The following is a 17,797-nucleotide window of genomic DNA, read 5'->3' as shown; positions in this document are numbered from 1 at the left end:
TTATGATTATTAAAGGCTGGTATTTTTGACATTTTATGAGACTATATGAAATTTGTTTTATAATCGTCATAGCATTGTCTTAACACAAACTGTTGTTTAAGACAGACACTATTCGTCTTAAGCTTAGTATATACTCCCTTCTATTCCGAATAACTGTCCCATTTGTCATTTCCGTCTATTCACATAACTGTCCCATTTGCCATATTTGGACATTTTTTTTTACTTTCCTACCCTTACTCTTTTCTTTATTTACCACCCCCATCCACCCCTAAACCATCATATTCAATACTTTTCATTATTTAACTCTTATATTCTTACCCCTATACAATACTTTTCATTATTTTAACTCCATTTCTTAATTTTCGTGCTATTGTCTAAATGAGACAGTTATTCGGAATAGGAGGGAGTATTAAATATACTCAGTGGCGTTTTTGGCGGGGGTACAGGGGGGTTCATCTGCACCCCCTTTCCCGAAAAATAATTACAATATTTTTTAGTAAAGGAGCACATTAGTTATGTCGGTTTAATGGTTATTAAGATTATTTCTTAGTTAGAGGTCGTGGGTTCTATCATTGTATTGAACAATTTTTATTTAATGTTATATATTATACATTTTGTCCAACTAAACAATATTTTTTTTCATATAACTCGATATTTTCATAAAAAATTTTACGCACCCCCTTCCATCAAATCCTAGAACCGCCTCTGAATATACTCATGTGGGATAAATAGGACAAAAGCATAATGCATTGATATTTTCATAAAAAGTTTTACGCACCTCCTTCCATCAAATCCTAGAACCGCCTCTGAATATACTCATGTGGGATAAATAGGACAAAAGCATAATGCATTGAAAAAGGCACAAGACATGTCAAATATACTGTTGTTTACTAATCTTAAGTTTAAAACAGATAGTGTCGTCTTAAGTAAGAGTAACTGTTGTTTTAAAGTTTTGACAATGAAGGCAATACAAAGTTGACCAACGTGTATTTTATAGTTGTACTTGTACGTTATCGTATGATCGGTTGCATGCATGGATTGATCAACTTAATTATGGGCATGACGTCGTCTTCAATGACGATCTATGGAACTAATTTTTGGTCGTTCCGTTACATTATGAATCTTATTTCATGGAATAGTTTATTAACTTACATAAAATCTCATTCGATACCATCGAAATATAAGACGGCATTTTCCCATCTTATATAGTTTATTTAATGTTACCTACGATAACTATTGTATATTCCAAATATAAGATGACTTTAATTAAGACTAACGTTGGTCAAACATAAGGGCCAGACCCGCCTATTGGGTCATCACTTTTGCCCGTTTCCTGGCCCGCATACAGCCTAGCCTGACTCGCCCCCTATCTCAACATTCTCAAGCCGGTTCTGGGTCCCCCAATCCAAGCCCGCCTCTCCCCTAACCCAGCCCAACCCGGCCCGTCCTGCCCGTTGACTAGCCCTAATTAAGCTTAGATTGTCGGACCGTCGGTCATTCGGTTGACTCGGTTTTTCAGTAAATATGATATGGATCTGGTTTCGGATTCATTTTGATACGTCTACATATATTATTTTTTTGAAGCAGTCTACATATATTATTATACGGAGTACATAATAATTCAGCACAATTATTATTGCAAATAGTTGGACGTGCATTGTTGACCATGAGGGATTACGTACCTAAGTGTACTATAAATATTGCCAAATTACTTACTAATTTTGTAAATTTATAAACTTGTATCATACGAAAGAAACACAAAGATATAATGAATTTTTTATGTATATTTTTGTTATTACTAGCTACATGCAATTTTGTGCATGGTGATTTAAAAACACCATGCCATTTCATTTTTGGCGATTCCTTATTCGATGTTGGCAATAATAATCAACTAATTACCTTTGCTAAAGCTAATTATTTACCTTACGGTGTTGATTTCCCTGGAAATGTTGCTAATGGACGATTTACCAATGGCCTTACCATTACCGACGTGCTTAGTAAGTCCTCATTCTCCGTTTTATTTATTTATTTACCTTTTTTATACTTTGTAAGAGTTAATTTACTTATTTACTTAAAGGTAAACAAATTGCCGAAGCTAATTGTCTTAAATTGGAAAATGTTATGATGGATATACATCGGTTAATGGCGTGATTGGAAATTTGAAATTTATTCGAGAAAATGGATAAATATAATGGGATTAAAGAATATATTGGGATTTAATTATATCTCTACCCTTTAAAAAGAGAGGACTTGGTGGTACTGTAGCTATGAATAGTACCACCAAGTTCTCCCCTCTACCGTTGGATCTCACCCTTAAATCTCAATCCTCCATTTTTTATTTATTCACAGCCACATCTTTCCCCTTCTTTCTGACGCTCTACTCCGCTCATTCCGTCTCACTCTCACTTTTCACTACTCACTCTCACCCACTCAGTTCCTCTCAAATATCACACTGAGATGATGATGCGACGATGCCGATTTCTTTCTTCACCATAGTTGCTGCGATCCATATAGGTAGTTTTTGTTCAGTTTAGTTTTCGTTGTTGATTATTTTCATTGGTTTTTTTGTTCAGTTTAATTTTATTTGATCCGATTAATTGTTAATTATATTGTTGTAGTTGAATTAGGCGATCTTTAAAAATTAGGGTTTGTTGATTTCCCCTTCTTTAGTACCATTGGTTCTTTGTTCAGTATAATCCGATTAATTGTTAGTTGTTGATTTTTTCAAACTAATCTTGTTCCTTTCTCGTTTTTTGGTCAACATGTTGTTGATAGTGCGATGTAAGTCCTGTATGCGTAGTTTTTACTGGAGCTTAGGATCTGTTACTAACGATTTTGGAATGGACTTGGGTTGTTGTACTGTGATCGGCGCCGGCGGCTTCCTGTTGTTGCTATTGTCATTATTATTATTGGTGCGAATAGTGCTGGTACAGTGGTACTGCTGCTCCAGTACTCCTGTGTTTGTTTCTGTTATTAAAGGAATATTATTACTGTTATTATTGTTGTTACTATGATTATTATTTAAATTGTTGTTATTATTAGTGTTGTTATTATTGTCCTTATTGTTAGCGGAAGTGTTTGTTGGTGTTACTTTAGTTGTTCTTATTGTTGTCGAAAGCAAAACGTTCGGTTTTGGGGTCTGTGACGCTCCTGCTTTGTGTTTGACTGCATTTTCTTTAGTAGTAGTGCTGGGGTGTGTGATTAATTATCTTTTTTTTTTTTTTTTTGCAAAATTTCAGCAATTTGCAACAATCTGTCAAAGACCATATGCACTTGGACGTGTCGAGTGTTTTATAGTATACACAAAGCTCCTCTAAGATTTCCGGAAACTGAATTCTGGTGTCGTCTAAACAAGACCTTACCATGTTAACGCCATCTATCACAGTCCCGGAGCGAGGGAGGCAGCGGAGAAGGGAAATGATGGAATTAATTACCTTGCCTTGTATCTTCATGAACTGCGACGTGTTCTTGACTGGTCTTGCACTACTACATTCTTGACGATGTATGACTGGTTGAAGGTAGACACATTTTCCTAGATTTTTTTTTTTTTGATCACATTTGAACTTCTGTTTTGAGATAGCATCTTCTTTTAGCACAGACAATTAAATTGTACTCGGGCACTAAACCGCTAAAAACATAACAAATATTAGCTGTAGGCAAGTAGTCAAATTAGGAGCTTATTAGACATCATGCGAAAGTTGGAGATATTATAAACATGCTTTGACACTTATACTTGAACACAGACAAATATGTTGATCTTATCTTATCGTTCTTATTTGTTTCATAGTATTGTCTAAGAATTAAAGTACTTCATTATGAGTATAAGTATATAATGCGTGTGTTTTCAGTTAGAAGATATTCATGCAAGCTTGTTTCTTGGCAAATGTGATACGAATTTGAATAGAGCAAACCACAAGCAAGGACAGAACCAAACAAAAACAATGAGATTTTGCAATGGTATTTGCTTGTTCCTTGTGCTGATTGGTGTTATATGGGCTCATATGCTGGTAAGTGCTCATAATAAATATTTTCATCTAGGAAATCAGTAGCATACTCTTGACTTTCTCTGTGATCGTATCATATGAAAATAGTGAAAAAATATAGAGGATATGGTGTTTTACATGGACAATCAGGTAAAAGAGAGCAGCCCAGCAAACTGTACTATTGTTAAAAATTTAAAATAGCCTATGAAGTAATCTTCAAGACTTGATTAATACAATAGGGAACTGGTTCCATTTCACATAAGTTTTCTGATAAATTTAACGAAGACGGATAGTTTTCTTAGCTTCTAGAGAATGATAGGTTAGAGAATGATAGGTTAAGAACTTGCCAATGATAAGTTTTCCGGGTGTTCCACTTCATGTATTCATGTAATATGGCTTTGTACACTATAAACTTAATCAGTAATCTATTTCTTCCTCCGTTCCATTGAAGTGTTTACAATTTCTATTTTAGGCTGTTCCATTTGATTCTTTGCGCTTCCGTATATGGATATCTTTTGCTCAATTAAACGACCAGCATACCCTTATTTACTTTTTTATCTTTTGGTGCCTGCGTGACAAAAGGCGTGAGACTTACATTAGGGTATTTTGGTAAGTAAGCATATGTCCGCTCTTTTTTTTAAAACTAAATTTGTGGTTCTTTTAACAAAAAAATGCTAGATTGCTGATATACAGCACTACATGGGAAGAATGGGAAGCCTGCATTTTTTTTATTGTTCAGCTCTTGGGTCACTTATTTATTATTTACTTATAATGGTGTGCGAACTTATGTAGGGTGCGAGTATCTTGGCTTGGAAATTCAACCAACCATCAATTGTGTTGAGCCAGCTGCATCTCTCACGAGGCGTCACCAGCCTGTTGTTATGATGTTTGTTGAAGCAATAGACTTCATTCCGGTGTAATGGACAATTCTATTAGAGTAAGCGATCTGGTGTCATATATCAGTTCAAGCTTTTTGTTAATTTAGGTCGTACAACTTAAATACTCCTTCCATTTGTCTCCTTTGCTTTTTGCTAATCCGATTTTCTTCAGGTTCGAAATATTGAAACGCTACAATGCATCAAGACATTGACGGGCCATACTTTTGATATTATGTCTTTTCTCTCTTGGGATCAATTTTTGTTGTCATATTCTCCGGACCGAATCAGAAGGTTAGTCCTCTATAAAGTTGAGGAGCAGGACTTCTTTTTGTACCTAAATTCTATATTTGTGAGTGTCCGTGTCTTAAAATTGACACTTTTATCATGCTATCTACTGCTCTTCTGTGGACATGGTGTCCTATGGAAGAGAGCCCTGGCGATTTTCGCGATGTGTCGTCGTACCTAGCTACAGGTATCTGCTTATTACTGATCTGCTTTTTCTGGTGGAATTCCTTCAGGTTTCAGATATGCGTTTTTGCCCACTTTCGTATATGGTGAGTTGCCCTGTCGAATCTTGTGTTGCTCCCTGCCATTATGGCCATTCTTTTTTAATATAATCACACATGGTGCGAAGAAAGAATCATCCAAGTCTGGTTATTGTTCCTGTGTTGGGAATCACGCATGGAACTTGCATTTTTCCCCTTACAAGAGACTGATTTGAACACTAATTTAATTACTTTCAATTCTTTATTTATGTCATTTCTGTTTCATTTTGTGCTTTTTTTTCTCATTGGTTTCATCTTCTGATAAGATGTACCTTGTTGAAATTAATTAATGTAGTTAGTTGTACATTATTATTATTATTATTATTATTATTATTATTATTATTATTATTATTATTATTATTATTATTATTATTATTATTATTATTATTATTATTATTATTATTATTATTATTATTATTATTATTATTATTATTATTATTATTATTATTATTATTATTATTATTATTATTATTATTATTATTATTATTATTATTATTATTATTATTATTATTATTATTATTATTATTATTATTATTATTATTATTATTATTATTATTATTATTATTATTATTATTATTATTATTATTATTATTATTATTATTATTATTATTATTATTATTATTATTATTATTATTATTATTATTATTATTATTATTATTATTATTATTATTATTATTATTATTATTATTATTATTATTATTATTATTATTATTATTATTATTATTATTATTATTATTATTATTATTATTATTATTATTATTATTATTATTATTATTATTATTATTATTATTATTATTATTATTATTATTATTATTATTATTATTATTATTATTATTATTATTATTATTATTATTATTATTATTATTATTATTATTATTATTATTATTATTATTATTATTATTATTATTATTATTATTATTATTATTATTATTATTATTATTATTATTATTATTATTATTATTATTATTATTATTATTATTATTATTATTATTATTATTATTATTATTATTATTATTATTATTATTATTATTATTATTATTATTATTATTATTATTATTATTTTTATTTTTATTATTATTTTTATTATGCTTACTTGTGATTCAGTTAATATGTTATATGTATGTTCTTTTTTTTTCATTCCCTGGTTACATTATTTGAGTTTGCTTCTTTATTTTTTTTCAAGGCTTTGCATTTAGTTTTATCTGGGTGACTATGTGGCAAACAAATCAGTGATGTTTATGGAAGGGATGATGCCTAAATTATCGACTATGTTTTTTTTCTGTGTTTCCAAAATCAAGACTTTGTTTGTTATAGTTCGTCGAAAGGATATATTTTTTTCCCTTCGAGAGCTGATTATTTTTATATAATGGTGAGAAGTCGGAAATGTGATGATTTGATGGCAGGGAAAATATGGGTTTTGTTAGGATTTACCTAGCTCACTTTATGTTAATGGATTGTTAAGATGTGAGGAAGTATATGGTGGTCATGATCAGCAATGTGAGCAAGCGGGTTATTTTGATTGGTAAATTTCGTATTGGTTGGATACAATTTAAAATGAAGGGTTACGCCAAGTGTACTCAGGGTCGGTGAGGGCGTAATAAGGAGGGTGAGGGAGGGCGTGAACAATAGGAAGAAGAATGAGGTGAAGCTGTGTGATGTCGTTCTAGAGAAGCAGAGAGAGCCGACATGTGGGCTCGTCCAACGGATGGGGTTGTCAAAATAGATGTTGACGCATGTGTCTTGGCTGATAGAGGGACGTGGTTCAATGGAAAATTGATGACGGTACTGTGCAGTGGTGTGTGGTGACACAAGGGGTCATTGAGGCGGAAGCAAAAGAGGCGAAGGCTCACAAATCGCTTAATTTTGTTCTTAGATTAGGGACCCTTATTTGTGTAACATGTCATCTTTGACATATACATTTGATTATCTTTATCACAAATTAATATGGCTGCAAAATGTTTGAAGAATTTGTGGCTCATGTTATATATTCAAAACGGGTAAACTGCAGTGTTTATATATTATGTCGTATGGAGTTTTGATTGTTAAATATGGTGAATGTGAGTTAATATAGAGTCGAAGTAAAACAAAGCTCACTGCAAAACTTAGATATTTAAACGCAGTGGTCTAAATATTAGATTTTATTGTATTAGAGAGTAAGCAAGCTGCAAAACTTCAATTTATTGTCTTAAATTATTGCTCTGTTTGGCTAATTTATTTCAGAAAAAAATGCAGCAACTTCGTGATAAGCTTGCCATTGTCGAACGCAAAACAAAGGCAGAATCACAGATTCACAGTTAAAAGTAAGTTTGCCATCTTTTCTATTTTAGTGTATCTCCTTTCTTCAGTAACTCTCCTTTCTATAAGAGGGTACTGCAATTAAGATAACCTACAATTGAACATCATATTTTATAATGATGATGACATATTAATCACCTATATCATCATGTTATCAAAAGAAAAGTATGTCTATTATATACACAATGCATTTGTGCTCTTTGTTAATGTGTCAGTTCTGACAATAAGACGGACCTAAACAATTTTTGCCTGTGCATTACTTCTATCTAATGTTTATATCACTTCTTTGTAGAGGAAATACCATCTATGATGCAAGATTTTAGAAGAAAAGCTAATAGTATCTCCAATTGAAGTGCTAGCCCCTCTCATGGTCCTTGAGAGGGAAGAAGTGTGAGCAATGGTGGATCCCAGTTGGGAGGCACAAGCAATAGCCGAGTTTGCCGTCACCCTTCGGGAGGAGCGGAGAACTTCTCTAGGTTGTCTTGTAATGGGTACTTCACAAGATACAACAAGCTGCTAGCTCACTACTGCTTAGAGTAAGATAACTAGCATCGACGAAAAAGGCTAGATTATTTAATATCGAAAAGGTACCGATTTAGGCTCACCTTAAGCTTAAATATAATTCATTATTTATTTATTTGGTTTGTTAATAACAAGATATGAAGATTGTACAAAGAGGCGCAGTATACGTGTATCTTCCTAATAAGCGTTCTAATGCTTTTTACAAATGTGACGGTAGACAGTCAAAGATGTAAGTATTATTTTTTATTTTACCGAAGGATTTTTAAGTGATTTCGCATCGATGACCCACAATGTATCAATGACCCACAGCCGAGAGATGAGGATAAAGATGAGGATGATCAATACTAGAGAGAGAGAGAGAGGACGAAATAAAATAGTCATGGAAGGAGGAGCGAGAGGATAATTATTTATATTCGATTTCAACAAAACGTTTGCTAAGACGTTTAATATCTCACGATCCATAACGAAAAAGCTTTGGAAAATCATCATTTTGGTAGTAGGTAATTAAGCAAAAAAGAGTTTAAGAGCCATTTTGTTTCGTACTGTCATACCACAGATTTATAAAAAAAGTAATTGAATATAAAATAAATCCAGTTATCATGGTAAACTTGCCTCTTTCAAAGCACGTTATTTTAGTGTTTAAGAAGCAAGCTAAATCTGTATATATCATTGCTCTATTAGTCTCTAATAACATTGGTTTGATACATAGAGTAAATGTAAGTGACAAAAGCTAAAAACGGGTATCTCTTACCAAACTAACATTTTTTTAGGACACGTAGAAAATCATTTGAAAGGAGGAAAAGAACAATTTCAAACAAGGAATAAAGACAATTACACAGGTATTAATAATTTGTTACGGGATTTTATACATAAGCAAGCATTTACAACTAATAATGTACAAGATTGTTTTTCCAACAATTATGTTAGAACGTATACCTGACTACCTGTAAATAGTAAGGTAGCATTATTTAGAATGTTATTACGACAAAGCGGTATTAGAAATGGTGTGACATGCATCTCTAAATTCAGCGCTTAGCTTGACATGTAGCTCTAAATTGACATGTAGTCCAATTATTCTCAAAGTAAGAAGGTTGTGCAAGATGTTTTTTTTTTTTTTTTGATAAATCCGACCTACAGAGAGTAGAGCCGAGGAACAAAAACCACAAAATAGTACAAACAAACTGTTAAACACCAAAGGAACGAAAAGAACAAGTATTAAACTCTAATTTGCCTCCTCTTCTCCTTCCAAGTGCGGATGACTTTCCAATTGCAAATCCAATCCTCAACGGAATATGGCAGATTCTCCTTCCAGGCCTTACTCCAAAAACCAACTCTCAGGATGATCCTCTCCTTCATATGCGGCCAGTCAGGGGTTTTTTGTTCAAAAATAATCGTGTTCCTCAATTCCCAAAGACTAGTAACGACCGCAATGAAAAAAGCGTCCCAAACTTTTCTCTCAAAACCTTTCAGGTGCGAGTTATTCCAAGCTAAAAATGCCTCATCAATTTCCAAAGGCCAAACCCAGTCCAACCCCCAATCTGCACAAACCTCATTCCAGAGTTCCCACGAGAACTTACAATGGAGGAAAACATGGTTAATCGTCTCTAGGCACGTCCCACAAAATACACAAGTTACCTCGGCCGCACTCAAAGCTTTCCACTTGAGTATCCTATCCTTTGTATTTAGTCTTTTCCACAGTATTGCCCACAACATTATTTCATACCGTGGGGGAGCGAGCCCTTTCCAAACATGACGGAACCAAGGCTTACTATTATCCTCCTTGTATTTCATATCATAAAAAGCTTTCATAAAAGAATTAGCAGTGAACGTACCCGATTTGTCAAGAGACCATATATACGTATCAGCTTTGTCTCGTACTGGCGTGAAGCCATCAATTAGTAGCCGGAGACTATCTGCTAGCTGCAACTCCCATTGAAATAGATTTCGTCTCCAATGCAAGTGCCACACCCACTCCTCCCCCTGCCAGGACCCCATCTCCGACACCTTGCTCAATTTCTGAGTTGAAGCAATGAACAACCTGGGAAACGAGTCTTTAAGTGTAACATCACCTATCCAAGGGTCATCCCAGAACTTCAGGCTACTACCATTACCAACCTTTACCTTCACACCTTGTTTTGTAATCTTCTTAATGTGTACATCCCAACCGTTAATACTGCAAACTGTCTTCCAAACCCCGTACTTAGCTTCTCTATCACCACTCCAAAAGACGCCCTCAGGGTTTAAATCATGTATTGAGCAAATAATTCTCTTCCATAACGAATGGTGTTCCTGGGAGAATCGCCACCACCATTTAAATAATAGACTCGCATTCCTTATTTCTAAATCACCAACACCAAGGCCCCCTAAACTCCGCGGTCTTTGAATCATACTCCAGCTTATCAGAGGGGCAGGCCGCCCATCATTCATATTTCCCCAAAAGAATCGTCTTTGCAGATTAACTATCTTTGCCAACACTCCTTTAGGCAAACGAAAAAGGGACATATAGTACACGGGCAGAGAGTTTAAGACAGATTTAATGAGAACTAATCTACCAGCTTTAGAGATAAGGGGGACCTTCCAACCTGCAAGCTTTGATTTTACCTTAGCAATCACTGGATCCCACGTCGACAAACTACTCGGCTTAGCACCCAAAGGAATTCCCAGATAAGTCACAGGTAGTTGGAGGTTTTGACACCCCAGCTTCCTAGCATTGTCTTCCCCCCATTCATCACACTTACCAAGCACAAGGATAGCCGACTTTTGAAAGTTAATGGCCAGACCGGTAGAGTTAAGTTTAATCTTTTGAAATATGATCTGCGCCACTCAATTGGCCATATCCTCCTTAAAGATTAAACTTAACTCTACCATGTTGGAATTTTAATTTATACGTCTTTGTTATGTTCGACTATGCAGTTCCTTGAGTAGCATTACCATTTCGATGTTTATTACCCTTTTCAAAGGATCACACCTTGTGAACGGCGAGATTTACAAATCTTAAATTACATCTTTGAACCTCTGTGATTTTCTACGATATTTTTGTTTTTTCAAAAGACGTATTAAAAGAAGCCACATGTGATGACAACATTTATTTTCTTAATTTGGAATGGGGGTGAATTCTCCCATATATATTTATATATATTTTAAAATATAAGTTATGTTCACTAAAGTTCATCTTTTGGCCGGGACCAACAAATATTTTTACTGTCAATTCAAATAGCTATATTTGAGAGTTGGTGGCCGTATATGTTTTTGAATATTTCCTCTTGTTTGATCTACTCTCATATAAATGATTGTTGACAATGCATTAGTTTTTATTTTTTCGGTGCATACACGAGTTTCGCTCTATGCTGTCAGATTTGAGAAGTGGCAACCTTATACGAATCAATAGTAGTAAATCGGACAATGGTTAAGAAGTGTTATTATCCGTCCGTATTGAAAATTAAAAACAATATCGAACGTAAAATTTTAATTGTTTCCGTGTCCAACTGATGGACCGTGTCCGTTTACAATACTATTTATTCATTTTTTTTTTCATATTGTACGTCGTATAGTGCTTACCGTCTTCTATCCAGATCTTAGGAAACGTGAATTGCAATGTCCACTCCTGCTATGCCGCTTACTAATGAGGTCGTCTAAATGATTAACCAAATTGGGGTTCCACGCCCGGTAGGGCGCGGAGCAACAACTAGTTTAATTAAAAGTGTCATATTATTAAACTAGTTGATTAATTATATAATATTTTTTTTCTAACTTGATTAGCTAAGCTCTTGGGAATTCAAGGATTCATACAACCATTTACCACAGCATCTGGTTTCGAGAGATTAAAAGGCGTCAACTATGCATCTGGATCTGCTGGAATTCGTCCAGAATCTGGATCACACTTGGTTAGCTTTATAATCTTATATATATTTAGGTGATAACGAAGCGAGCCGAGAACGAGCTTGGCCTTTCTCGGCTTATATGTGCTTCTGAAACAAAGCTGGGGCCGATCTCAAACTCATCCAAGTTTGGAAAAACTAAGTTGATTACCGTGCTTGCGAGCTTTAACTCGAACTCGAACTTTGAACTCAACTCGAGCCTACATATAATTGTTAAATTATCGTTTTTTTCTTTTTGATATTTTCAATAACAGGATTTGCAGGTTATATATAAAAATATTGGGCGAATCAATGAAACACTTGGTTGATTATGCAAATATATAATCATGACACATTTTCCTATTAGAACTAAGCGAACGTTAGCTCGACTTGACTCGTTAAGTTATCGAGCTGAGCTCAAGCTGCTCGCAAACTATCTCATCTCATTATTACCCTTAGGTGATACTATTTCATTTTCCTATTAGAACTACAACACATATATAACATATTTTCTCGTCTTTTCGATGATGTAGGGTGATCGGGTATGGTTGGCTAAACAAGTGCTCAACCATAGAATAACAGTTGAGAAGCTTCGACCCTATGTTACCGGACCCGTTAACAACTACTTGAACAAGTGCTTATACACAATGAATATTGGAAGTGACGATTACATAAATAATTACTTTATGCCACAATATTATCCATCAAAGGCCATTTTCAATCCTGACCAATTTGCCACTGCACTAATTACTGAATATGGTCAACAACTTAAGGTTGGTGCTTCTTATTTTCTTCTTTTCATAATTACTTCCTCCATTTCATTCAATAGTTTACACTTACTTTATTTCCTTCTCACAAAATAAAATAAGTGTAAACTATTCACTTGGACAGAATAAGTACTCATCTCTTTAATGCATATACTAGTATGGATCTCGCGCATACATGCGCGCTATTTATAGATCCTTCAATTTATAATGTATTATTCATAGATTTAAAATTGTCATATTATTAATTTTTCATATTTAAATAAAAAATTGACTAAAGTAATCAAAAGAATTGAGTAAAGTCACGAAATGTTTATTTTAATGAAACTTTTTACCATAAAACTAATGATTTCAATTTATAAATTTTTTCAAATAATTTAAAAGTTTTTTTAATCACGAAATTAATGATATCAATTTATAATTATTTTTTTTTGTTCGTGGTAAGTTTTTCACCAATTTTGTACGTGGAAATTAACGAATTTTAGATTTAAACCAATTTTGTTTTATTTTAATTAAAAGATTATAATTTAGTTAAAAAAATCATAATGATTAAAGATTATATCTTAATTAAAAGATAACAATTTAAAAAAAGTAGAGACTTGTTCTTTATTTAGCCATTCCTTTTTGAGGAAAAACTATTGAGAATTTTTATTCTCTTAGTAGTAAATATATAAAGGGGGATTTATATTACTATGGGTAGTAATGAATACAGTTCTTAGGACTGCAAATAAGAATTAAATTTATTTTTTAAAGTGGAATTAAATTAAGAATGTATGACAAATTTCACCCAGATATCTCGGTGCCATATCTAAGCTATTATTCCACTTTTAGAACCTTAATTATATTAGTTTCCTTATATTATTACTCAAAATTGACTACCTCGAGACATTTATTTCATTTTCCTTAGAGTTGTAAATAAGAACTAGATTTGGGTTTAAAAAATTTAAATATATAGTAAAAACTTTCAATCACTTAAAAAAATTAGATTTACAATGGTTGTATAACGCTATTGTACAATTAGAGATACAATCCTATTTACCTCTACGGCCTGTAAATTAATTACATCAACTTTAAATTTCATTTTAAATTTCTATCATCCTATTTTCGCTATAAAATAAATTTGGTATTCATCATCCGACTCTTATTGTTATGTAAAATTCAAAAAATAATATTGTAATTAATAATTTTGACAGGCATTATACTCGTACGGAGCAAGGAAAATAGCAATATTTGGACTAGGACAAATAGGTTGCACTCCTGCTGAAATTCGAATGAACAAAGCAATCCAATGTAACGAAGAAATTAATAAAGCCGTCACGCTTTTTAATCAAAAATTAATAATACTAATTGATTCTTTAAATGTTAATCTCATTGGTGCAAAGTTAACGTATATTGACACAAACGCCATACAATCTGCATCTACTCCTCCTCCAGGTTGGTATACGTACTCTACTTCATCTATATTAGTTTCGATATGATAAATATTTTAACCGTCTTGTGTAAGATCGTTGTATGGTCTAATATATTGATATAAATATAATTTTTTGAAATTTTTCTTGCAGGTTTTAATGTTATTGATACATGTTGCAAAGTAAGAAGTGATTTCCAGTGTGAACCAAACGTTCCACCGTGCCCTAATAGAAATCTTTACGCATTCATGGATGGATATCATCCAACAGAAATTATGTATTTGCAAGCTGCTCAAGCTGCATTTATTGCTACAAATCGCACGTTTGTTCGTCCTGTTGATATTAATACTCTTGTCAACTTATAATAGCCTTGGGTTTGCCCTAATTATAGAACTAGACCGTCTTACAATAATGTAAGGAAAACGTTTAATACTATAAGACAGTCTTACACAATAAATGTTGTTGATGCTTTTATACTTGTAACTTGTTCAATGCCTATTGTATTTTCCATCTAGGTTTTAAATTTGACGTATGTCGCTAACCCAATTTCGAGTTGTTGATGTTTATATTGATCGATCGTAAGATGGTCTCATACTATAATTTGCTTTCTCAATTTGTGATTGTCCCTATTATTAAGTCCTCGACATGGTCTCTCCCTAAAATATATCGAGTTTGTTATCTTTTTATGGATATTTTAATGAATTTTTTTATTATTATTAATCATATCTTTTATCAAATAAAACAGTTAGTCTCCTATGTGACATATACTACCCGTCATATGTAAGAGAAGAGTCGGTTGCATACTATATTATGTTAATATATGTAAAACAGTAAAAGTGACCCATTTTGCAAATATGTCATTTCGTCTTTATTTGAACTGTCACCATAAAATTTTACAAATGTTAGCATTTTTGTCGAATATGTGACCACTTCAATTATAAAAAAGCATACAATTTTGCTCATCTCTAAATTCATGTGACCATACGAGAGTACAATGTTACCACTTAACAAACTATATGTTTTCATTTTGAGATTAAGGTTGTCACATTAAAGTTACTTCTATTACATTTCCAAATCAAGGAAGTCACATTTTTTTTTTGAGCGTAAGAGAGTACAAAGATCACCATTTGTATTCATATACTCTGTATGTTATATTTAATACTACGGTGGTCACAGTAAAAGTTAGTACCAGATTAAGGCGGTCACATTTTATAACTATAGAAAAGCATATAACATTACCATATCAGAGCACATTGTTAGATTTTGAGAGTGTATATAGTTTTAATTAAATGGTAACAATTTCAGTTTAAATAGTAACATAACATAATGTTCACAAAGAAGATTAATATGTAACCATTTCTTGTTTATTCCATGAAAAAATACGGAACATTTTTTAACCGATGAGATACACCAAGTCACCAAACTGACCAACTTTAAATAACAAGTCTCAATATCATCAACTATTCATCTCACATATAATATGTTAATTCCGAAAACATGAAGCATGTGAAACTTGAGAAAGTCTAAGATCAATTATTTAAAATGTTGTGATTTCTTGAAGAATTCTTCAATGGCTCATTATCATGATTGATGAAGGCTGGTATTTTTGACTTTTATGCGACACTATGTTAAATTGGCTTACAATCTTCATAATGCAGGCAATTAAAAGTTGACCAACGTGTATTTTATAGAAGTAGAAGCGAAGAGTCTGGTTACTTTCCCCAATAAAACAATTACTATATATAGTAAGTCGTTGTGTGGGACCGTAACTATTATTGAAGACGGACACTATCCATCATAAGCTGAATACGGATAATGTCCCTCTCATAAAAAAGCAAATGGATAGTGCAAGTGGGAGGGAAGTGGATGCCCCCACTTGCCACTCACTTGCATTTTGTGAGAGAGTCACTATCCGTGTTCAGCTTGTGACGGATAGTGGCCGTCTTCAATGAGACGGACTGCTTTTGCAAAGTCATTGTCCCGGACATCGACTAGCTCTCGCTAATAAAAAAAAATCAATTTATGATAACGTGACCCTATTTTATGTAAATAATTGGAAATTAACCCATTTTCGTAATTAATTTGCTTTTCGACCTCTCGTAAGCAAAAAATTGTTTAGGCTTGTACATATCAAGTTTAGTCTGTCTCATGATATGAATTACGTCAACTATACTAATAAGGGTTGTTCCCAATGGTAAGAGTACTAGCTTCTTCTAACTTTGAAGTCAAGGTTTGATTCTCATTGAGTTAAAACATCGCCCTATTGGTAGACAATCTGTAAACACTACCGCTTTAAGTTCTCAAAGAAGTCGGTGGTCGATCTGCCCTGGCCTTGAACTGGGGAACGCCCACCCATAAACTATTAGTCGATATCCTGTTGATATGTATTTTTCTATTATAAGCATGTATATTATTTAGTTATCTTATTTAGTTGATTTGTTAGGATTATTAGGATTGCATATAGCTAACCATATGGAAACAATATCTCCTGTAATGCTTATATATTGGAATAATAACAACCACCCTAATCAAGGGATTACGTACTTTCATGGTATCAGGTTCGTTTCGATCCTCCTGCCTCCTTCGGTTTTGCTCACGGTAAAACCTTATTCGTTCTCTCGCCGTTCCCTAGCTAGCCTCACGCTACCATGGGTGACGGCGCCACCTCGAATTCCTCAAAATCCTCTCTTCACCCTGTCTATACCGTCACGAACATACAAAACAAAGTTCGTGTCTTAGACGGTGCCAAAGTATCGTACGCGTCATGGGTCAACCTCTTTACGCTCCATGCCCGCGGATACAAAGTGTTGCATCACATTGATGGCACGACAGCTCCTGCAAAGACCGACCCGTTGTATGCGGCGTGGTATGAGATCGATGCCCACGTATTACAGTGGATCTACGGCACGATGTCGGATGACTTACTGCCACGAGTCCTTGAAGCCGAGTCCACTGCTCAAGAAGCCTGAGATCGTGTTAAGAACATCTTTCTTAACAATAAAGGCGCTCGTGCCGCTAGTCTCGAAAGCGAATTTCACAATCTCAAACTTGCGAAATTCCCTTCGTTCGATGCCTATTGTCAAAGGTTGTGTGAATTTTTTGGTCAGTTAAAAGATGTTGGTGCTGCATTCACTGACCAACGATTTGTTCTTCAAATGGTTCGTGGTCTCCCTAAAGAATACGACACGGTGGCCGCGTACATCAATCAGACCTTGCCAAACTTTGAGACCGCTCGTAGTATGATTGAACTTGAGAACCATCGACATTTCAGTCGCGACGATGCCACAGCTTTGGTTGCTTCCTCTGCTCCGGCTGCCGAATCACGGAATTGGGATGAGCCACCTGCCCCTCCGCGCAATAATAAACGCGGCAACAATGGCAAGCGTGGTCATCACAAGGGTGGTCATAATGGCGGCAGCAAGACTCAATCCAAGTCCTCGTCCTCCATGGTTTCTGCTCCACCAGGCTTTTCGTGGGGACCCATGCCTGGTTGGCCCGCAACCTGGACCCCACCACCGTGCCCGTATCCCACTTTTCCGGGTTG

General features: G+C 34.1%; 1 protein-coding gene across 1 annotated transcript; it reads left to right on the top strand.

Annotated features, from left to right (window-relative positions):
- The first annotated feature begins 1,746 nt into the window (after nt 1-1,746).
- Nucleotides 1,747-14,727, top strand: LOC141594037 (GDSL esterase/lipase At4g18970-like). The gene is made up of 5 exons (XM_074414251.1): nt 1,747-1,997; nt 11,983-12,107; nt 12,614-12,853; nt 14,038-14,278; nt 14,407-14,727. Exons 1-5 carry the CDS (start codon nt 1,769-1,771, stop codon nt 14,616-14,618), a joined length of 1,047 nt encoding a protein of 348 aa, XP_074270352.1. The 5' UTR covers nt 1,747-1,768; the 3' UTR covers nt 14,619-14,727.
- The last annotated feature ends 3,070 nt before the right edge of the window (nt 14,728-17,797 follow it).

Source organism: Silene latifolia, chromosome 8 (genome assembly GCF_048544455.1).
Source record: "Silene latifolia isolate original U9 population chromosome 8, ASM4854445v1, whole genome shotgun sequence".
NCBI classification, from domain to species: domain Eukaryota; kingdom Viridiplantae; phylum Streptophyta; class Magnoliopsida; order Caryophyllales; family Caryophyllaceae; genus Silene; species Silene latifolia.
Note: the sequence above shows the minus strand (reverse complement) of the source record. Positions and strands in the feature narration are given on the sequence as shown.